The sequence below is a fragment of the Amphiprion ocellaris genome, chromosome 12 (genome assembly GCF_022539595.1).
Source record: "Amphiprion ocellaris isolate individual 3 ecotype Okinawa chromosome 12, ASM2253959v1, whole genome shotgun sequence".
NCBI classification, from domain to species: Eukaryota; Metazoa; Chordata; class Actinopteri; family Pomacentridae; genus Amphiprion; species Amphiprion ocellaris.
Window position 1 is genome coordinate 20758810 of NC_072777.1, and position 22093 is coordinate 20780902.

The window sequence follows — 22093 nt, forward strand, 5'->3', positions numbered from 1 at the left end:
TCGAGGCCTATTGGGAGCCCCAGCGAGGCCATGTTGCTGTCCTCACCACCGCCCGAGTCCTCCAAGAGGTAAAGACTAACTGTTCGCTGCATTTTTTCTGTTTGATTTGATGTTTTCGACTTTGGGGAGTGTAACGATTTGCTTGAGTCAACATAAACGGGGTTTTTAATAGCATGCTTCATCTCTTTGTTCTCTATAAATGGCCATTTCCTCCACAGAAATTTTACAGAAACTGCTAATTTAGTTTCTCTGACTGAATTTGACAACATTTGGGTGTCTTTTTTGAGTGTCAAATAGTATCAAAATGAGAAATTATTGTAGTGAACTACAGCTAAAACAACTAGTGAATCTCTGTTAGTCAAAAAAATATCTTAAGATTCATAATAAAATACAAAATATTATTGTTATTGATTGTTTATTCATTTTTCCAGCTTGAAAATTGCTGTTTTTTTTGGTTTTATGCAATAGTGGATTAAATATTAATATTTAAGATTTCTCTTTGAATTTTTCTGGAGGAAAATTGTGATGTGAATTTTTCTTTGGTGACTAAGCGAGCTCAAAATCCATCCACCTAAGAGAAATCCATATGCATCTGTTTTTGTGTGTGTTTGTTGGTCTTTCTCTGTCACTTTTTTCTTACAGTTTTAAGAACCAAGCTATTAATTCAAAAACTTACAAATGAATTAATAATGAAAATTATTGTTACTTATTGCACAAAACTGTCATAATATATTACATCAAAGATCTATACCGTGTTTTGAAAAAAGAATGTGTTGCATAATAGTAGATTAAGTTTTTTAGTTTTTACTTAATATTTTCTACTGTAAGCAAGATACTGAATGCTTCTCTTCTTCTTGAGAAACTGAAAAAATACTGAAAATGGTAGAAATACGTATGATATGCTTTACAAATGTATTTAAAAATATAGCTTTTTATTGCAAGTAATGTGTGCAAAATAGCAGCAAACAAATGTGTGAAACATGCAACAAGAATTAAAACATGTAAGAAAAGATATATTGTAGGAAAATGAAATATGGCTATCTGTCATACAGTTAATGTAGATGTGTTGGAGCTGCTGGGATATGCTTTAATTTAGGAGACTGAATCCTGGGAGAAGTCATAAATGAATGTTGACTGGTAGTTTGACACATTTTTTGCCTTTGAAGCGTGTGCTCATGTGGTGGGTAGTGTTAATAGGACCCCTAAATTATGACTTAGATATGATATCTGCTAACTATGTCAGTGCCAAAACTGAAACAATGCTGCCACAAAAAACGAAAATATCAGGAACGGTTATAGAATAATTCTACTGAACATTGAGCTTAAGATTTTTTTATTAATGTAAGAATTGAAAATATTTTGCCAATGACAGGCGGTGAAAAGAAGCCATAAAACAGGCAATCAGTCCATCAAAAATTCTAATTGATTTGAGTCCTGCAAACATAAAGAAAGATCTTCAAGGCACTGGTAGCATCATTATCAATGTGTGTGATGCTGGCTGTTTGTCTCTGTTTGTCTGTCCATCCAGTTTGTCAGCAGCTCAGCGTATGAACGAGGAACACGCTCTGATTGCTGCATATGTGAATCGCCTCCAGAGCAGCCCACGGTGAGCGAGGGGTTGGTTACATAAAGAAATCAGGGAGGGTGCAAGGAGGAGAGCCAGGTGCAGCGGAGTTAGATGCTTAATTGAGTCCAAATTCAGGCTTGATTTTTTTATTATAATTTCAATGACGAGAGCTAAAAAAAGGGCAACATTTTCACTCACACATCAGTTCATTGTTGTTCACCGTCCATTTAGCTCAGTTTTATCAGGTTAGGGATGTTTTACCACAATGGTCATTTCTAGTTATCTCGGTTATAAACAAAGGTCCATTTCCTATTTTTTGTATCATTCACAGATAACCTGTCCATGCTTCATAGCTGCATTTTCAAGATCAGTTGCACTAATGTAGTCTATTAAATTCAACTTTAAAATTACATTTTTAGAAATCAACTTTGTGCAGCTGATAGCATTGCTAAAATAAAAAGATGTGATTCCCATTATATGATCCACAGTACACTCCTGTTATGCTGTGTTATTCTCAGCCACATGCTTTGCAACATATTATTGCTGTTGTTTCTGTGGGGCTGGTCTCTTCATAATACTGTCATTGTGTAGTGCTGCGCACTGTGTACATGGTGGTTTAATTTGCAGTTTTTAACAGTGTAAGCTTTCAGTATTTCCAGTCTTCCACACTGAGTCACAGACAACATTTATCAGCACAGACAAAATCATTACTACCTCATGATAATGGACAGAGTTCATTTAGAGTGTTTATTGTAAAATGTGCCACCATGCTCTTTTAGGGTCCTCTTTTGTATTTTGTCTGATATTTCTGACCTTTCCAGGGTGTCTTCGATGAGAGTCCTCGTTCATACGTTTGAACTATTTAGATAAATTTGCCAAATGTTGCCTTTTGTAAAAGAATGGGATTCAAATTCTGAAAATGTTGTCCTATTTTAAATAGCGGTTTGCGGAATGTGCATACATTTAACACTAATTAATTTGGTGTTTCATGTTGGCTTTTTGTGGTATAAATAATCCTTAGTCCATTAGACTGCGTTCAGAAAGTTACTGATCTCTGTGCTTCAGTGGTGTGGACAGTCCCAGCAGGCAAGATGAAGAGCACAAACTGATCGCTCGCTACACTTCCCGACTGGCAGAGACCGACGGCGCAGGAGTGAGTAAAATGTTTAACGCTGTTAACTGCAAATATATAAAAATGCACAACAAGCATGTTATGGTACAGCTACACTGAGATATGGCACATGCATTAACAGCTGTCATAAAATAAGATCTTCTCTTGGTTGTTAAATCAAAGGTGCGAAACCAACACTCACCTGTAACCTGTGTTTGTCTCAGGTGATACCAACCAGAAGCATCAACTTTGACGTTAATAAACAGAAGAGGGAGCTCATTGCTCAGTTGGAGTGTAAAAACAGGTAGAAATGTGTGAACAGTGGATGAGTTTTTATCTTAATAAATTCTGTTAGTGTATATAAATGCATAGACTGAGGCACTACTGTCTATTTTACTGAAAAAGCAATACTTGTCTCCTCTCTGCTGTCTGTAAGCAAAAGAAAAGCCCTTGAATTTTGGTTCCCTGAATGTCGGTTGAAGCTGAATCAGTAGTGGGTAGTGAGTAGTGGTTGTGATTTGTGTTTTTGACAGAATTTGTTAGAGCAAATGGTTTACTTGGAGCTAATCATTTTAGGAGACATGTAGTATAAATTAACTGTTATAAAATATCCCAATTTTTTTTTTTTTCCCACATGATTAGTTCAAGGAGTGTTGGAAAGCTGAAAGTCTGACCTTGCTGATCTTTTTGTCGCCTTGGTCTCTGGGAAAGTTCTGTTCTGGTTTGATTATTTTGAGTATTGTTAGACCAAAGGATAGTGAATTTCACAATTATGAATCATTATTTGTTGACTGGCAGTGGATTATAGTTTTAAATTGTGCCTAAATAAGGATTATGTAATTTGTGAGACTGCTTATGTCACAGGGTATTTGCAGATCCTTTAAAACATTTTTCACACTGTTTCAAAAGTGTACTCTTGATGTTACTACATGTCTTTTGTGAACGGACATGCAGTCCCTTCAAATATACACATTTGAATGCTGAAATCAGTTTGCCAAATTCTCACATTGTTATTATTGTATTTTCTAAATCAAACCTGTATATCCCTCTAAAAATTCCATGCAAAAGCGTGCGTTCTTGCTTTTTCTTGTCTTTTTACAGTCTGTTCACTCTTAACCCAATGCTGCTCCTGTCTTATCTGACCAGAATGTTTTTCATTTCCCAGAGAGATCTTGGCAGAGATCAAGCGCCTTCGTGCAGAGCATGATGCAGCGTGCCAGCCCAGCCCAGAGAAGGGCACCACTAACCCAACTCTGCTGGCCGAGCTTCGCCTGCTCAGGTAAACAGACTCCATCAGAGGCCAGGCTGCCCAGGACTTTCTCTGAAACCTGCTGTTCGTTCACATAGTCTAGCAGTAATTAGTGTTTTGTTTAATCTTGAACTTTGTCAGTTATGCCGGCAGAAAAGATGTTTCAACAACAGCCTTAGTTTTGTAGTCCCTGCACTGTCATTTCTGCATTTCGTCCCACAGTGTTGGTCTGAATTGGCGAGAAATTTGCTGTGTTGGTTTGCAGCACAGAGGGAGAGTTCTTTATGGCAGATGGCATTGACAGATGGTGGATTTTGTTAAAAAGCCAATGTAGAAATCACTTCCAACGTGTTTATGCTTTTCAGTAAAAACAAAAACTCCAAAGAAAAGGAGGCAGACTTGAAAGTGATGGCATTTGTATGGTCTTGACATAAAGCAATAACAATTCTGCTGGTGAGAGATGGCGGTCACCAGTTTAACCACCGTGTACGCTGTTTGTAAAGGGTTAAACAGAGTAAACGGTTAAACAGTTATGTTTGGTGATAATCTTCTTTCAATGCTTGTGATTGTTTATGTTTTCAATTTTTTAAAAAAGGGTGGAAACTGTAGCGGCATAAATGGCTGTCTGCTGCAATACAACCACTTGGGGGCACCAAGTTAAACATTTTCAAATTCAAGCGTAGTATGTTTTAGTTTTTGTGAATGATTAGATAGCAATACTTAACCATACTGCTGATCCATGGAGTTTGGCATGTTTGCGAAACCTCTTACACTATGTGGCATGGGGTTAAATTCTATTTTTAATGAACTAATTGGCCAATACCCCAAATTCAAGGTAGCTACACTCTGTTCTGAGGGAATTTGGAAATGTCCACTAAGTTTTTTTAGGGTTGTCCACACCGATAATGATAAATATATTATTTTTTAAAATGCTTAAATGGCTGTTCCCACAACTGTAACAACAACGACAGGTTCCAACGGTATTATTAGGATCACTTTCAGAAAGATTTTATTGAATTGTGGAAAACACTGATAGCCAATCATAATACATCATGGTCAGAAATGGTAGACACAACATTTATAAAGGACTGGAATTTCCTCCTTTCCTTTTCAAAGGAAAGTAAAATAGTTAACTAATGCATGAACCACAGCACTCAGGAATACGAAGATGTATTTGTTCCATAAAGGAAGGCAGATTAGTTAAATGGTTTTTCAACATATTTTCTGCCAGCTTTAAAGTGTAAGTCTAATTCATGAAATATACAGCATAGCATCTCTCTGTGGTGCTGCCATTGCCGACTACCTCTCTTACTATGTAACTGATGCTGTAGACTACTTCTAGGTGATCTACTCTAATTATTAGCTCCAATTTCTTAAATGATTGCAGAAAAATAATTATTGGACTTACGATACTTTCACTTTACCTGAGGGTCTCCTAATAGATACTGTACGACTGAACTGAATTCTCATATGTTTTGAGGGAAATTATTTTCTGCCAGTTTATGTTGGTGACTTATCAAAAATGCATTTCTAATTCATATATCTTTGCCGGGTGGCTGTGGCTCAGGTGGTGCACCAGGCTATTTGCTAACTTAAAGGTTGGTGGTTCAGTCCCTGGGCCCTCTGCATGCCAAAGTGTCCTTGGACAAGACGCATCTGTTTTGGGCTCCTACACAGCTAGAGTCCACAGCAAGGGTTTAGCATCGGTGCTTACAGAAGGTTATTGTTCATAGGTGTAGATACTCGCAAGATCTTTAAAGTTACGGCATCCATATTGGTATAGTTGTTATTGTGGTTTCCTGATGTCATCGGCTTTTTGCTGTGAAACAACTAAGTCTCCCCTCCTTCTTCATGTCTCAATAATAAATACTGTAACTCTCCATCCAGTATGTGAGTCGTTACCAGAAAAAATGCTCCCTGGCATGATCGCTTTCAAGTCATGAGTGTTTTTTTCTTCTTTTTTTTTTTGTCTTGCTAGTACAGATTCAGATCCAGAAGAAAATCTCTTGTAATATATCTTAAATACTACAGATAAAGTGGTTATTTGGAACTTTCTGCCACTCCTGCTGTTGAAGCTTTGCTCAAGGATTATAACAACAGAAAAGTCCATTTACTTTATGAGTCAGCATCTTGTTTTAGTTGTTTATTTACTCATTTACCATGTGAAGAGCAGCCAGGAAAGAAAGGAAGAGATGTGCTTTAAAGTCCCATCCAGACCACATATGCAGCTGTAAACACCTCTGAATGTTTATCGATTTATAAATGCTGACTATTAAATTGTCATTGTTTCCTTAAAATAGGCTTGCTTGGACTGTGCATTTTATCGTATTGAGTGGAAAACAAGACGTTAAAATTCTGTGGCCATCACTCTTAATGAGTTTCAGTCTTCAATTGGCCGCCTCAGACTGGTCCTCTTTCTGAGGAGTGGAAATCTGATCTCAGAGCTTTGGTTTTTTCCTTGTTGTCCAGTTGCATTTCTGGTGGTTGTATTGCAGCAGGGAACCTTTGTGCTTGGGTTATTTTATCCCTGCCTCCTGACACTCTGTAATATGACAGTAATGGAGGGCTGGTTGGTGTGTGTTGGCAGGCAGAGGAAAGATGAACTGGAGCAAAGGATGTCGTCTCTTCAGGAGAGCAGGAGGGAGCTGATGGTGCAGCTGGAAGGACTGATGAAGCTGCTCAAGGTGACTCAATGAGTATAGTCTTCAGCATGCTGTATTGTCACACACTAGAGGGCAAAGTTTCCCTTCTTCCTCACATCTCCCTGTTCCTGTCCTTACAGTAACAAGCCTCGCTTTCCTCTCTGCTGTTTCCTCCTTTATAATTTCACCTTTTCCAGCTCTGACTGTATCTGACCTTCTCTTTTCCATCCCTTTCCTCCCTATTTGTTTCCTGCTGCCCATGTTGTGGCCCTGTAGGATGAGGAGCAGCGACAGGCAGTAAGTTTATGCGCTTTTTGATGGACACAGTGGTGTAAATGTGGGAATAATCCCTAATTACACAAAGCAATGAGGAGGAGTGCTTCACTTTAATTGGAACCTATATATTTGAAATAATAATGGGGTTTTCAGCAGTCACCAGATTGTCAGCTGTCAGTTATGATAGAAATAGAAATAGAACAAGATTTTGTAGTTAATGAAAGTGTTGGCAAGAGTTTGTAACACCCCTGATAAATTTGTCAGGCGCAGGCGGCTGGCTCTTCTCATGCCTCCCTGTCTCGGCCGAGCCCATCAACTGTCCGCTCTGTAGGTGCTGCATCTCCTCAGGCTCACATGTATCCTCCTCAAGACTCCCTCGCCGGGGTGGGTGGTGATGTACAACAGGCTTTTGCTCAAGGTATGTGCAGTAGCATGATAAACACACAGAATTTTATGTGTGTGTTTTTGTTTTCGTCTCTTTACTTCACATGTCCACAGTCACACACATACCTGTACATGAGTCCTAATTTTAAGCTCAGAGAACCTTCTTATGTACTGATGCTATTTATGTTCAGACAGCTTTGGTCTGGTTAGGTCTCTGTCTGAAAGTACAGGATGAATAGTGTGGATGATGGATTTTCAGGTCCCATCAACCAACCAACCTGTTAAACTTTAATTCAATGTTCATGAGTTCATATCACTGTCTTTCTAATAGTATCACATGTAAATGTTTTCAGACAAGAGATCTAACTCTAACCCATAAAAAATATGGCCAGTTTTAATGCTCATCTGTGTTACAGCTGTTGTTTAGTAATTCCAGCTATGTTTTTCACATGTATTTATTGAATTTCTACTCAACTACAGACACAAACATACAGTAGTTTCCAGCCAGTGTTTCATATTAGTTTCACTTTACTCAAAGTTAATGGCACACTGGAAAACCACCAGATTCTAATATAAACCCTTTAACAAGAACAAACAGCTCAAGAAGCTTTTTCAGAAAAAATCAGAAGTCACAAATTGTGTTTCAAAAGTGCTTCAAAGATTATTTAAAAAAAACTTCACATTTTATTATTATTGTTATTCCTAAGTTCTGCTCTGCTGTGGATTTACTTCTGAGGAAAATGTTTTAGAAAAGGAGCAGGCAAGTTCTTGCTTCTTCATATTTCTATCTTTTAATTTATATCTATCACATGCACACTTGCTTGTTCAGGTATTTCGTGATTTTGTTGTAGTTGATGTCACAGTGAGACAGTGAGTGTAACATTTTATGTCAATAATTGCCACAAAGCTGTATCAATTATTTTGAATATGAACTTTGTTCTATGGTGTGCAGTGTTGGATACTATATTAAGAATTGTGTTCTCCACTCCAGGCCCTAGAAGAAACCTGAGAAATGACCTTCTGGTAGCAGCCGACTCCATCACCAACACTGTGTCCTCACTGGTCAAAGAGCTCCACTCTGGTACACACAAACACACACTCCCTGTATATCCTCCATGTATTCTTTGGGCACCTTAGTAGCTTCAAAACAGTTTACTTTTTACGCATTGACAGGAACATAGTACTATATTTTAGTGTTTGGTGTGCAACAGAAAGAAATATGAGATGTCATTTTGAACAGTTAAAACCAAATCATACTTTTTTGGAAAAACTTTAGATTTTGGTTCAACACATTCATACGCTGACATTTAACACTTCTTTCTGACTAGATGATGGTCGGGAGGAGGAGGAGAGATTGCTGAATGGGAAAGACAGAGGTAAATTAATCTCCTTAGTATACCATAAGCTTGCTCCACTCTCACTCCACTAAGAAAACTTCACTCTGATATGATCTTTATTAAACTTAAATGTCACATGGGGACAAACACAGATTGCTTGACATAGATTTTTAGTCTTGTTGAATTGAGACACAGTATGTATAGCCAGATGCTAGTAATTAGTGTCTTAAACTTTTATCACACAACACTAAACAGAATAAACAACAAATAAAGAGAAAATGAAAAATCTACAGGTATTAAAACCCTTAAACCCTACTACTGACTCATTGCTTCCTTGAAAAGCATTTTTCTGAAGCTGTTCATATTATAGGTCAGAAGAACCATTTTTCATATGCCTTGTGCTACTAATAATTGTGAAAATCACATTTGAAATGAAACACGGAAAGCACAGACATTTGATCTCATGACAGTGAAAGTCGGGTTAGGTTTTTTTTTATCTTGTTGCTATGATCTTTGGGACATGAATGAACTTCTGACTCTGATGAGAATTTTGTCTCTTTAATTATGTAACCAAACAGGAGTCAGATAATTAAATTATGAAAAAGACAGTGCTACATGAAATACTCGTATTTACTTAAGTACAAGCTGATGTACTACAGCGTGAAATTGCTCTGTACAAGTGAAATTCTTATGTTTATGATTCTACTTGAGTAATGGCAAAATGTATTTGAAGTGCCCAAAGTAACAATGTTCTTTTTTTTTAATTGTGTTCCGACATCCTGTTGTGTACAGTTTATGGACTTAAAAAAAATAATCAAAAGCTGTAGTTTTTAAAGTGGTCAGGATCTCTCCTGTTTTGTAGCAGCATATGTTACAACTTTATCAATGGTATGCATAACTGTAATATGAACAATTGTATTTTGCAGCAAAACTAAAAACCCGTATTCTTGTGGGCCAGGCCTTTAATCTGTAAATCATAAGTATTAATGCATCATATTTTATAAACTGCCTGTATGTTTTGTATTTAAATCAAAGCAACTATAGCGTACAGATAAATGTGGTGGAATAAAAACTGCAATATTTTATTCTAAAATGTAGTGCAACACAAGTATAAAATACCATAAATTAAGAATGGTAAAGCGCTGCACTTACAGTGTCCATAAAAAGTATTCCCCACCCTTGGAAGTTTTCCGTTTTGATTTGTAACATTTGATCATAGTCAATTTAACTTTACTATTTTGAGAAGAATTTACAAAAAAATGTCTCTTTCATGTCAAAATATAATAGATTTTTACTAAGAACTGTAAGCTAAATAAAAATATACAATTTTTTGTGTAATTTCTTTCTTACACAATCGCCCATGTGATTGTGTAAGAAAAAAATTATCCAAAAAACACCTCTTAATGTGACTCATATTTTAGCACAGGTGCAACCAGCTGGTGCTCAAAGTCACAAAGTTAGTGAAGCAGAGATTAACTGAGTGCAGTCAAAGGGTCTCAGTGATTGTAGTACAAGGCCACCTGTATGTGGAAGGTCCAGTCACTGGTGAATCAATACACCTGGACAGAACTACACCATAGAGACAAACAACACTCCAAGAATCACTGAAAAGGTTATTGAAAAGCATACATCATATATATATATATATATATATATATATATTTTTTTTTTTTTTTTTTTTTTTTTTTTTTAAATTTATTCATTTATTTATTTATTTATTTATTTATTTATTTATTTTTTGCTAATTCAAGTCCCTTGGAGTGCAGTTATATCCATCATGGAGTGCAGTTATATCCATCATTAAGTAATAGAAGGAATATGGCAACTGTGTAAACCTGCCTATAGCTGGTTGTTCTCAAAGAGTTCCAAGCTTCAGCAGCTGAGATGGGAGAGACTGTTCATATAACAACTGTTGTCTGTTCTTCACCAGTCAAAGCTGTATGAGAGTGTTTCAAAGAGAAATCCATTAATGAAAAAAGCTCACATTAAATGTTGACTAGAGTTCGCCAGAAGGCATGTGGAAGACTCTAAAGTGAACAAGAAGACAGTTCATTGGACTGATTAGACCATGAATGGAACTTCATGGTCATCAGTCTAAATTTCACATTTGGTGGACACTAAACACTGCCCATCATTACAAACACACCATCCCCACTGTGAAGCATGGTGGTGGCAGTATCATGCTTCTCAGGAGCCCTGAAAGGCTTGCAAAGGTAGAAGGTAAAATGAATGCAGTAAAGTCTAGAGAAATCCTGCAAGACAACTTAATGCAGGCTGCACGAGAACTGCGTCTTGGGAGTGAATTTGTTTTCCAGAAAGACTGTGACGAAGCATACAACCAAAGCTACACAAAAATGGTTTAAAGACAACAGGGAGAATGTTTTTGAATGGCTGATTAAAAGCCCAGACCTCAATCCAATTGAGAATTTGTGGCTGGACATGAATAGGATTGCTCACTCATGATTTCCATGCAGCCTGACTGAGCTTGAGCAATTTTGCAAATATGAATGGGTTAAAATTGCAGTGTCCAAATATGGACGACTGATTAAGCCGTATCTGCACTTTTACAAATCTGTTTTCACTTTGTCATTAAAGTGTTTTTTGTAAATTCTTGTCAATAAAGGCTAAATATTTTTGACCATTCTTTGCTGCAAAGCAACGAAAAAGGTCAACTTACAAGGCAGGTGAATATTTTTTACTGGCACTATATTTACTTTTTGTTACTATTTCTAAGACCTTAATTTCTTTTGTGTGGGCAAACTTAGTCTTATTGCAAACTAAAACAGGTTTCCTTGGACATTGTAGATGTCCAAAAGAAAATTTATGATGAATTTCTCATGAGTAAACACTGGCAATACAACACTGACTGCAGAGAAATGTTTTTTTTATAGGTAGAATGCATCTGTTACTAGTAATTCTTAAGAAACGATAATGCTGTGCTTTTCTGTAAGATCCCATGTATTTTGTTTCCTTGGTTTACTGGAGATAATGGAGTTGAATCTTTTTTTCAGCTTCATTTCTTTAAATACACTAGAACTAGTGGCTTTCTCTAGTCTGTGCAAACCCGTAGTTTCTTTAAGCCTTCACTTATTCTACAGGTGTTCTCGTCTCCACCGTAGCAAGCTTCAGTAGATTGCCATCTCATTAGTCGTGCTTTATGGAGCCCCTCCTCTTTATGAGAGGACAGCCTGACGAGAAGAGGTGGTGAAACTACTTCCTGGTCTGCTGTCTGGGCTCAGCCTTAGCGCTCATACTAACCTGTGGTACTGTTTCAGCAAACCCTGAACAGGCAGACAGACAGGAGTTCAGCCTTAAAGTCTGAATAACAATACAGCGCTAGATTGTCCAGAGTTGTTTTTTTTTTAAACTGAGTCAATTTGTGTGCCACCTGCCAAGTACAGTCTTGTTTTATGTTTCTATTCTAAGAACTGGTCTGCTTCTTATTATAGTTTCTGGCAGAAACCTGTGGCACTTATTTTAGCTTCAGAATACTCTGTTCTGTGCTAACTGCTCATGAAACTTTCTGTCTCTGTTCAGCAGGTTAAATACTGGCAGTACAAACGAAAAGAGTAAGTAATCTCACATGATCCACTTTTTTCTTACATGACGAAAATAATAAAAACGCTTGTATCCCATGAAAACATGACTTAATTTAATGTTTAGCACTGCACAAATCTAGGACAAAATACATTTAATCTAATCACAGATGTCCTTACCAGCAAAACTAATTCTTGGAACGCAGAACAAAAATGCTCCACTCATGTTTTATGGGAAAAAAATGTGAATGACTTGATGACTCAAAGAACTTGTTTATGTGTTTGAACTTGTTTGCACAGACGTCCAAACAGTCTGTTTTTGGTTGCTGTTGATCAGCCTTCTCGTGCTCTATTTTTCATCCATGTTCAACAGAAAACTAAAAGTTTCAGCATAAATCAAGGAAAGCAAATCCAACAGATATATAATAGTTCTATTTCTAAATTTAGAATTTCAGAATTGGGATCACAAACCTTTGTCTTGTTTTCTGTTTCAAATGAAAGCATCTTTGTCTTTATTAGATTTGATATTTTTCTGTAATATTTTTTAAAATCATAAATTATCTCATTATCTGTCACTACAATTTAATTGTAGTGTTTAACAAATGAAAACTCATGTGATGGCGTTTTGTTGTGATGTTTACTCTTTGAAATTAAAAATGTTTTGAAATTTTAAAATAGTTTGACTTCCAAACAGTCCAACACCTTACAAGTAATTGACAAAATGTAGGATGCTAAAATAGATGTACAGCAAATGCACATCAAAACAACTACATACATAAGAGATGGGTAGCTGGATGATAAAAGACAGAAAGGAAGCAATTCAAATAGTAATTAAAATATGAAATATTGCTTAAATTGAGTCAGATGAGAAGATTACGAAAACATGTGTGTGTACTCTAGAACACACACCAGAAGTGAATATCGCTTAAATGTCACATGATTCACAATTGAATTATCTAAAAACATGTTGAAAGTGAATTTCTTTGCTCTTCCATGACATATTAGTTTCTCTTTAGTTGGATTGGGTGTCTGACTGATCTGCTCCTCTTTCCTCAGACAGACTGATGTTTCATCACGGCCAAAGAAGACTGACTGAATACATGTTCTAATATTCGTTGTTAGCTATCGGGGAATTAGGACTCCAATCAACCAATCACGATGCTGGACACCAAATGACCGCTGGGTCCCTACTGATGTATAGCTGTGATTCTGTGTGTCTTGCCACTGTGGTTTTTCGTTTGTTTTGATTTGATCATGCATAGCTAAATGAGGAATCTGAAACCTACTGATTTGTACTGTAGCATGTGTGTGTGCTCTGCTTTTTTGAGGTGCGAGAGATTTGAGTAAGTGAAGGGGATGCCATGAATAGAAAGATAGAAGTGTTTGTGAAAGGTAAAAGTGCAGGAAAGTTTCAGGATCGGGAAGGAGAAACTGTATGTAACCATATTTGAGAGGAAATAAGGGTAGGACAAAACAAAAAGTCAAAAAGACGAGAGGTGAGCTATAAAGTTTTATGTTTCAGCACTGTGTGCTTACTATTTATTGCTTTGATTTGATTTGATTTGATTTTTGCCATTTATTCATTCGGTTTGAGTGTTTTTGTGTATTTGAGTGTAGTCAGGCCCTGCTGAGACAATAAGCTTTAATGGGACATTTCCTGCTGCATCAAGCCAAGCTGCCCTACAGGGCTGAGGTAACACAGGGTGGAGAGGTGAGGTCCCAATCCTGATGTCTGAAACAGACTCCATGTAAAGATTGATGACATCTCAACACTTTGTCCCTCCATACACAACTGGAGCCAAAAATGTTGTGGAAATGGGTGCTGTCTAGCTATCTACGTATCAACTAACCCCCACCCCTTAGCTCTATTTCTCCTACTCCAATCACTATTGTGTCGACTGATTTCATAGAACGTGACCAGTGCAAGATGGCAGCAGGCATTTCATAGATATTTTTGCTTCACTTTTGGGGAGTTGTGTGTCTGAAACCTGGATGAGAATAGTGCTGTGAGTACTGGATGATAGCAGCTCAGGTTATCCAGGCTTCTTTGTGTGTCCCGGTACTGCAATGGGACAACAGTCAAAGAGGAGATATCTGGCATCTGTGCTGTTAGTTGTGTGTGTCTGCATGTGTGTGTGTGTGTGTGTGTGTGTGTGTGTGCATAGCTTCAGCAGGGTCAGTTTAACAGAAGTGTAGTAAAGCTGGAAAAATTTACTGCTTTTTTGTTGACATTTGGTGCAGGAGCTGGGATCAGGGAGATTCACCAGATGTCAAGATAAATGTTAGAAAAACTAAGAATGAACATTATTACCTGACCTCTCGCTAATTCTTAATTCTTTTGTGAAAAATGGGTAGCTTCAATTTTCAAGAGAGGATCAATGTAACGGTTACAAATGCTTTATCTCGAGACATCACCAGTCAGAAAGTTTGGAAAGCACCACCGTTTGGTTTATTTTTCCTCAAAGGAATTTTACATTTATGTGGATATGCATAAGGAGAACCGAATTTGCTTTGTGATGCTCACAACTTTGAAATATGAAGGAAAAAACAATGTTTCTCTTATTCTCTATTATCCACAAAGCACATGATAAGATTTTTTTTATATGACAGAAATAGGAGATTTGTCTCATGGTTGGGGTGAAATGATCATTCAGGAAAAATAATTCTTAGTTAACTTCATTAAATTATGGCGGTGCATTATTCTAATTTGCTGTATCTATTTAAATGCTTCTAGGAAATTGTGATTTGCTTTTCATGCCAATTTCTGAAGACAAGGGTACCCATGAGCCTCAGCGGTCATTGCTGTTGTGAAGAAGACACTTAGATGCTTGAAGCAAAACTGTAGCATATGTAAAACGTTTCATTGTCAGAATCTGGAGCAAAACACGGAACTGCTGTTGCAGAATTCATCCAAAATTGACCCAGAATTGAAATGGCTGGGTGTTTCTTAAGGCAGTGCTGCTTAGGAGTTGTAGTTGATCTTTGTTTTTTTTTTTTTTTACTTTTAAAGGCTAACAATATGATTCAAATAGTATTCTGATGTACATCCAAAGCTACTATTGCTTAAATAAACAATAGACAAAGCCCAAAATACTGCCCAAAATGCCTCTTCACACTTTGCTACACTCTGCTGCCTTTCAAGCTTCCTCTAAAATGCAGGGGATTGTGGGAAATGAAGTTATGTAGATGTTGAACATCACCCAGCAACCCAAAAGTCAGACTGATTTCTGTTTGCAAATCCAACATGTCCCAAAGTTACTTCTTTTCATTTAATTTAGCAGCTGTGAAATACATTTGCTTTTCAACACTTTTTTTTTCTTTACTGTTTTTTTTCTACATTTGTGGACCGGTTTGGTTCAGTTTTCACCGGCTCTCTGTGGTATGTGACTGACCGCTTGCCACAGGATTATCACATTTTCAGCCTGCTGAATAGTTGACTGACTGTATGAGTGGTTTATTAAATGAATGAATTCGTGTTTGGGTGTGTTTGTGTAAAAACAAGCGAGTGAGAGAAATGAAGTCTGACAGGACAGACATGTCCTGACATAAAGCTGTAAACACCTTCAGCTCTGAACCTGCTGGAGCTGACGGTGTGAGTGACAAGTGTGGATCTGTGTTTCATCTGCAATAAATATTATTAAACAGCGAGCTATGAGTTCCGTCTGTCTCTGTGTCTGTTGGTCTTGATCTCCCAGGACACAAACGATGGCAAAGTGTTGAATTAGCTCTTCCGTGGCCTCAGCACTTTATTGCCTTCTGGTCAGTTCAAGTCTGCTTTGCACTAAAGTTTGGCAAAACAAATGAATTCAGTGTATTAAATCTGTAAAACAAGCTCAAAACCACACTCTGCTGCAGAAAGAGACCTATTTCTAAAAATTCCTTGACTTCCCTCATCTGAAATAGTTTTTATAAATCTGTGATATCGCGGCAACTCCAAACCACTGGGAACCAGCAGAAAAATAACCCAGAGGCCACACATGTCTGAAAAGTGCAGCACATGGAGAAAAAGACTTACCAAAGAGTATTTGATTTAAATGATTTATATAAACATTTGGAGTCATTGGTAAAACTGAGGCTTCTCATAACAAAATGCAATTTACCTACTAACCTAAAAAAAAAAATTCAACCAATTTAGGAATTTTAGGACAGAATCCTGCAATGGAAGAAATGTTCAGATCAGTTACTAAATCAGTAGTCCTCTGTAAAAGTAGAAATACTAAAATGGAAAAATATGACAAGTAAAAGTGAAAAGAGAAAATGTTACTAACCTGAAAATGTTAGTAAAATTATGTGCTAACAGCAAAAGGTACTCAAACACATATATGTACTCTGTAGCGACTTCAATGAACAAGAGTCACTGAGGGACTGAGGCTGGGCCTGTTTGACGTGCTAAACAAAAGAATTCATTGAAATTTCCAAACAATTAACCTTTTATTAAAAAAAAGATGATCAACTCATGATAACATGCACAAAGTCATAAAGTAATCAAGTCAATCAAAGAAAAATGGTCAACAAACATACGGTGCCCCAGTTCACTCCCTCTCTCTCCATCAAACAATGAAAAAAAATCAAGAAAGGTGAACAGGTGAATATATCAGCTTAATTATCCCCGCCCATATCCATGTGACCCTCTATCCCTCTCTTCAACATGATCACAAAATAATATCATTTATTATTTATCAGTAACATAATTTAACCTTATAATACAACTACAATTCATTCATGGCTCCTACATACTCTGTGCAGAATAATGGACTTTGTGAGTGTTGTCATTAAGGGATTTTATTATCTAATTAGCATTTTGTTCCTTTGAGTTGGAGCTAAATGTGACTCTTCATATGGTGTTCAGTTTCATCTTTTACACGTCTATATTTTATTATTCACATATTCCCTGTCAAATAAATGTGTAGAGCAATACAACGTACAACAGAGGTGAGTCCATCCCTGTGCAATACTATTTAAATGTCAAATGATTCTAAATTGGACCACTTTAGAGGAGTTGCATTGTTTTTTAATTGAATATCAGGTATTTCATTTGTGAAAAATTAAAAACCTTCAGTTTAGCTCAGTCATCAGCAGAGACTATCCCAGTGTTGCACATATTTCTGCACTAGCATCATTACTAATCTCTCCTCCAATCTTTGTGCTCTATTTTAATCTTACATTTTTCTTAAAGAGAGCCGCGACCTGAGGCGTTGTCTCTGACTCTGATTTGTCCTTTGACACTCAGGTGACTAAAGTATTGCAATCCTGCATTTTCAAACTGAGACGGACAATTGAGATCAGGTCATTCGTTTCTTCTGCAAACTTAACAAAAGCCATCCATGCTTCAGTCTCTTTCAGACTCGACTCTTGCAATGAGCTACTCTGGTTACTCTTCACCCATGGACCAGCAGGCGAAACATCCCAAGACTGTGCTGATACAAACTGCTGCTGCCAGGCTTTTAACGTGGTCTCAGAAGCAATCGCATTACACCAACTCCTTCCTTTGGTCGACTTCTGCCTGTATCTACCATCTACTGACTCTATGAGCCTGATGGCTGTTTGAGATCCTCTGGTGGGGCCGAACAGTTCCTAATTCTCATCACCAAAAGTGATCAGTGCTTTGTTTTGCTCTGCTTTAAAAAAAAAAAAAAAAAAAAAAGGTAATTGATGTATTTATTTAAATTATTGTAAAAAATATTTGATTAATTTCACTATTGTCAAGGTGAAGCTAGATGGATGGATGGATGGATGGATGGATGGATGGATGGATGGATGGATGGATGGATGGATGGATGGATAGATAGATAGATAGATAGATAGATAGATAGATAGATAGATAGATAGATAGATAGATAGATAGATAGATAGATAGATAGATAGATAGATAGATAGATAGATAGATAGATAGATGCACAGAGTTTCAGTAATAAAACCCACCATAGACATCTCCATTTTTCCTTTTTTCCCCAGACTTCTAAGCATTCTCCCTGATTTAGTGTCCTCATTAATATGGATGAGCAGTTCTCACTTTTCCCATGAGCTTCTTCCTGAGGTCATGACTCTGTGTGTGAGATATATGTGCGTTTTGTGTGAGTGCGTATGCAAGATGGGGGTGCAAGCTATAGAGTGAATGAAGCTCATTGAGGCAGTCTGTTGTTGGTGACCTCACTGACTGCCATAAATAACCCCCCACTCACCACCTCCTTTGCTCACACACATAATGAGCCTGTGAAGTAAAGATCAGTGCACCTTCTTCTTATCAGAGGTCAAACTAAGTTTAAGCGTCTCTTCTCAAGGGAAAACTAACTTGTAATAAGGAAGTAAAATCCCAGTAGATCTGAATTCTGAATCAATTTACAGATTAAAAATGATTAGTTACTGATTTTAATCAATAATGTCAAGGAAAAGTTCCAAATAATTGCTGGATCAAGATCATTAAAAATGTATTTAAAAGCACTGTATCTGTATTTTTGAGTCAGCCGGACAAAATTTTAAGAAGACATCACCTTGTTGTTTCTTTTTGGATCAATACTTTGGCACAATATTGTTCGAGCTTTTCTATATTTTTTTCTTATTTATTATATACAGCTGCATCAGAGATGATTCAGACCTCAGATTCTTTTTTTTTTTTTGCCTTTTCGTGCGAAAATTATGATTTTTATCAGTTTTACATTAAATCTTAAACACAATGAAGTAGGCAATATGAGCATACTTTCTAAAGCATCTAAAGCTCTGTGCTGAACAAAGTAACAGTTTTTTGACTCTGCTCAAATCATTGTTCTTGTTTCCGTTTATAACTAGGAAGTTAAAACTCCTCAGGGCTCTAAAAAACTGTGTGTAGCTTGTGAAACTGTCCAAGACCAACTTTAGTGTAAGGCCATTTTTAGACATGGATATGTAACATGCTGGCTTTAACATTTTTGTTGAACCCTTTTCAAACATCTTAACTTGACAGCTTCATGTACATGTTCACTTGTCTATAAAAGCAGCCATGCAGTCTTACAAGGTCACACCGAGAAACTTGTAGTTTCGACACAACTGCATTAAGTCAGATTATGGAAAGGCCAGCAACAAGGGACAGTCCTTTGTGTTGTGTGAGGCAATTTGTTGAGTGCTTTGTTTGTATTTCATTACCAATATTAGTCCAAAAACATCAGTTTGCATGACAAACTCACAAAGCGCCTTCCTCATTCACGTTGCTCTACTATTTTATATCTATTACAAACTGTGGTGTTGAATACAGAGTGCGTAACAGAGTATTAAGATCGAATGCCATCACTTTCTGAAAGTAAACAGTATTACTGCAGTATATTTTAATATTTAGTTGACCATCGTCTGTCATATACTGATATCAGACATGTTGTATATTCTTCTCACCCTGTACTGTCATTACATCTGGACTATTACACAGCCACAGGGCAATATTTCTGTCAGTTAACATCCCCACTGATGCTGCACTCTTTTACTCATTTACTAGCCACAGCAATAAACATACTGTAACCATGACCAGATACTGCAGAAAGCAGGATTTTTAAAAAATACTGGATGTTGAAACACTGGCACTGAACATACTTTTGCCACTTTTGGTCATAGAATTGGGTATTTTGATTAAGCACAAAGTAATTGGCAGCAAGTGGTACAGAGACAAAAGTTTTAAGATATTTATACATCGAGTGTATTCCTGTGTACTTGTCAACTACTGTAACTTATCTCATAGATGTCCAGAATACATAGGTGATGTATAAATACATTATAGTAGGAACGACTGCTGCAATATTACAAAGTATATACTCATTGGAGAAATTATGTCAATTATATCAACATATGCTGTAAATGAATTGCAGCTGTGTGCAGTCATATTACCATATGTTATAAAGCATTTATTAAATTTTTATATGCTGCCTATAAACGCCAAATAGGGAACTGAAGTGTAACTAAATAATTACACTCTACAAAAGTATAAATGGAACATGCAAATGAGGTTCTATTCTGACTTAGAGAAAAAGGGTTTTAAAAATGCCACTATTTAGAAAGCTGAGCTGTTTAACTGGTGACAAATTGTTGACCAGAGTGAAGCCACACCCCCAGTCAGGGGTGGCTTTAAAGCAGTGGTTCCCAACCTGTTTGGCTTGGAGCCCCCCCCCCCCTATAAGCTGCACTCCAGCCCCAGCGCCCCCCAGCCAGTAATTTTCTAACTGCACACAAACTAATGAATCAGGATGAACTAGGAGCCAACCTGAAGAAAGCGTGGAGAGAAGTTGAAAGGTCAAGGAGGTGTGGCCATCGAAGCAGCAAAGGATTTTTGAAGAAAGACCAAATAAATGTGTTTTAAAAATGTTTTATAGGTAGACTTGTGATGTCACAGTGAGCCTGTTACTCTGATTTTATCCAGAATGTAAAAATCAATTTTTTATAACATCACAGCCTCAGAGCAGACAAAGCTTGGCGGCCATCCTCAGATCTCTGGCGTCCCCCTGAGGGGGTGCAGACCCCAGGTTGGGAACCACTGAGTTAAACCACAAAAATGTTTGTCTTTTAATAACTTAATTATAAACTTTTAGTTTATGAAAAAATATTTTTGTTTTTAAGAACCATCAAAATGACACCATTTATCAGACCCAGAAACTATGAAAACAGAATGAATCTATGGATTTTCAACTTTTTGAAGGTCCTTGAACTACTTATGCTTTTGTTATGTGCCATACAGTGGGAAAACTGAATTAAATCTAGGCCTTAAATCATCAAAATCACTTTATTTTCTTTATGTCCCATTTTAAAATTATATTAATTTTATAAATTTTAAATTATACACATGTATGTCTATTCATTGATCCAACTGTCAACCAAAATTTATTTGAATTGAAAATAATTATCTATTGTGTCAAATATTGCTGTTTGACAAAAATACAATTAATTTGGATTAATTAATTACAAAGCCTGTAATTAATTAGACTAAATTTTTTAATGGCGTCCCACCACTAAAAAAAATACCAGGTTCATCATCTATCTAGTGATGGTTCTTTATCTGTCAAAATATATGTCTAACATAAAGCTGATACGCTGACACTGACAAGTGTAGAATCTTCAAACAAAAAACAAAAGAAAAGCTAGTCAACTTGGGAGAAAGTTGACGTAGAAAAAGTCACAGTTTTACATGAAATATAACAACCTTTTTGTTACCTTAATGCCATTTTTCTCTTCTGTACTTTCACCACAAATTCCCCAAAAACTGTTTTTTTAAAAAATGAAGAAATTTCCCTGGCCTTTGGACAGTGTTTTGTGTTCAGGTTTGCTAATGTGAATGGATTCACAGTACAGAAGATTTCCTGTTGTGAGCATATATTTTCCCACAATCCTCTCCTATATAAAGTAATTTACTGTTTAAACATTAATAATAATAAAAAGAAAAAAATCCTGTAAAAACAGAAAGGATGGTGAGGTTTTCAACTTTGCAACAGTCCCTGAGCAAATCATATGTGATGCTTGGTTCCATCGGGAAAATTCCCAAATTCTAAACTGAAAATTGTGATATTTCCGTAAAATCATTTCATTCTACATGACTCACTTAAAAAGTGTCCAAAAATATACTGTTCACACTGGATCCGATAACCAATAACCACATAACAAAATAATTGTAAATAATTGGCTACACTGAGAAAGAAAATGGAATGAAAGACCACAATCAGGAAGATTATGGTGAAATTCCCAAGTTCTTGCTTCAGACACACACACGTAGAAATTCTTGGAAACATTACTTTGACTAGTTTCCCTGTGCGCTAAAGTTTTGAGTAATCAGGTTTAATATTACAGTAAGATTCTTCTTTACATCCCACTTTATACAAAGAGAAATACAAGACAATGCATTTACTGTCCAATACAATGAATTAAAAGTTGTGGTGCAGATCAGCTGTGTGCAAGTATCATACAGTATGTGCACATTAAATGAAAAAACAATGACACTGTTGGAACAACAAGCTCTTGTCCACCATATGAACCCTGTTCAGTA

General features: G+C 36.6%; 1 protein-coding gene across 10 annotated transcripts in view; it reads left to right on the forward strand.

Moving 5' to 3' along the window:
• The window catches only part of LOC111588988 (dystrobrevin beta-like), a 40898-nt gene extending 25148 nt beyond the window's left edge, over nucleotides 1-15750 (forward strand). For 3 of the 10 annotated variants that reach the window (XM_035943623.2, XM_023299652.3, XM_055015908.1), the window contains 11 exons: nucleotides 1-68; nucleotides 1529-1606; nucleotides 2633-2720; nucleotides 2903-2982; nucleotides 3844-3957; nucleotides 6515-6611; nucleotides 6846-6866; nucleotides 7110-7263; nucleotides 8221-8310; nucleotides 8558-8605; nucleotides 13159-15750. The exon at nucleotides 1-68 is cut by the window's left edge and continues 4 nt beyond it. In XM_035943623.2, coding sequence (XP_035799516.2) covers nucleotides 1-68; nucleotides 1529-1606; nucleotides 2633-2720; nucleotides 2903-2982; nucleotides 3844-3957; nucleotides 6515-6611; nucleotides 6846-6866; nucleotides 7110-7263; nucleotides 8221-8310; nucleotides 8558-8605; nucleotides 13159-13211 — 891 coding nt within the window. In that variant the 3' untranslated portion in view covers nucleotides 13212-15750. Of the gene's footprint in view, nucleotides 69-1528; nucleotides 1607-2632; nucleotides 2721-2902; nucleotides 2983-3843; nucleotides 3958-6514; nucleotides 6612-6845; nucleotides 6867-7109; nucleotides 7264-8220; nucleotides 8311-8557; nucleotides 8606-12103; nucleotides 12136-13158 lie in introns of all 10 variants that reach the window. The other 7 variants (XM_023299654.3, XM_035943624.2, XM_023299656.3 and 4 more) reach the window with 7 other exon arrangements.
• Nucleotides 15751-22093: the final 6343 nt, after the last annotated feature.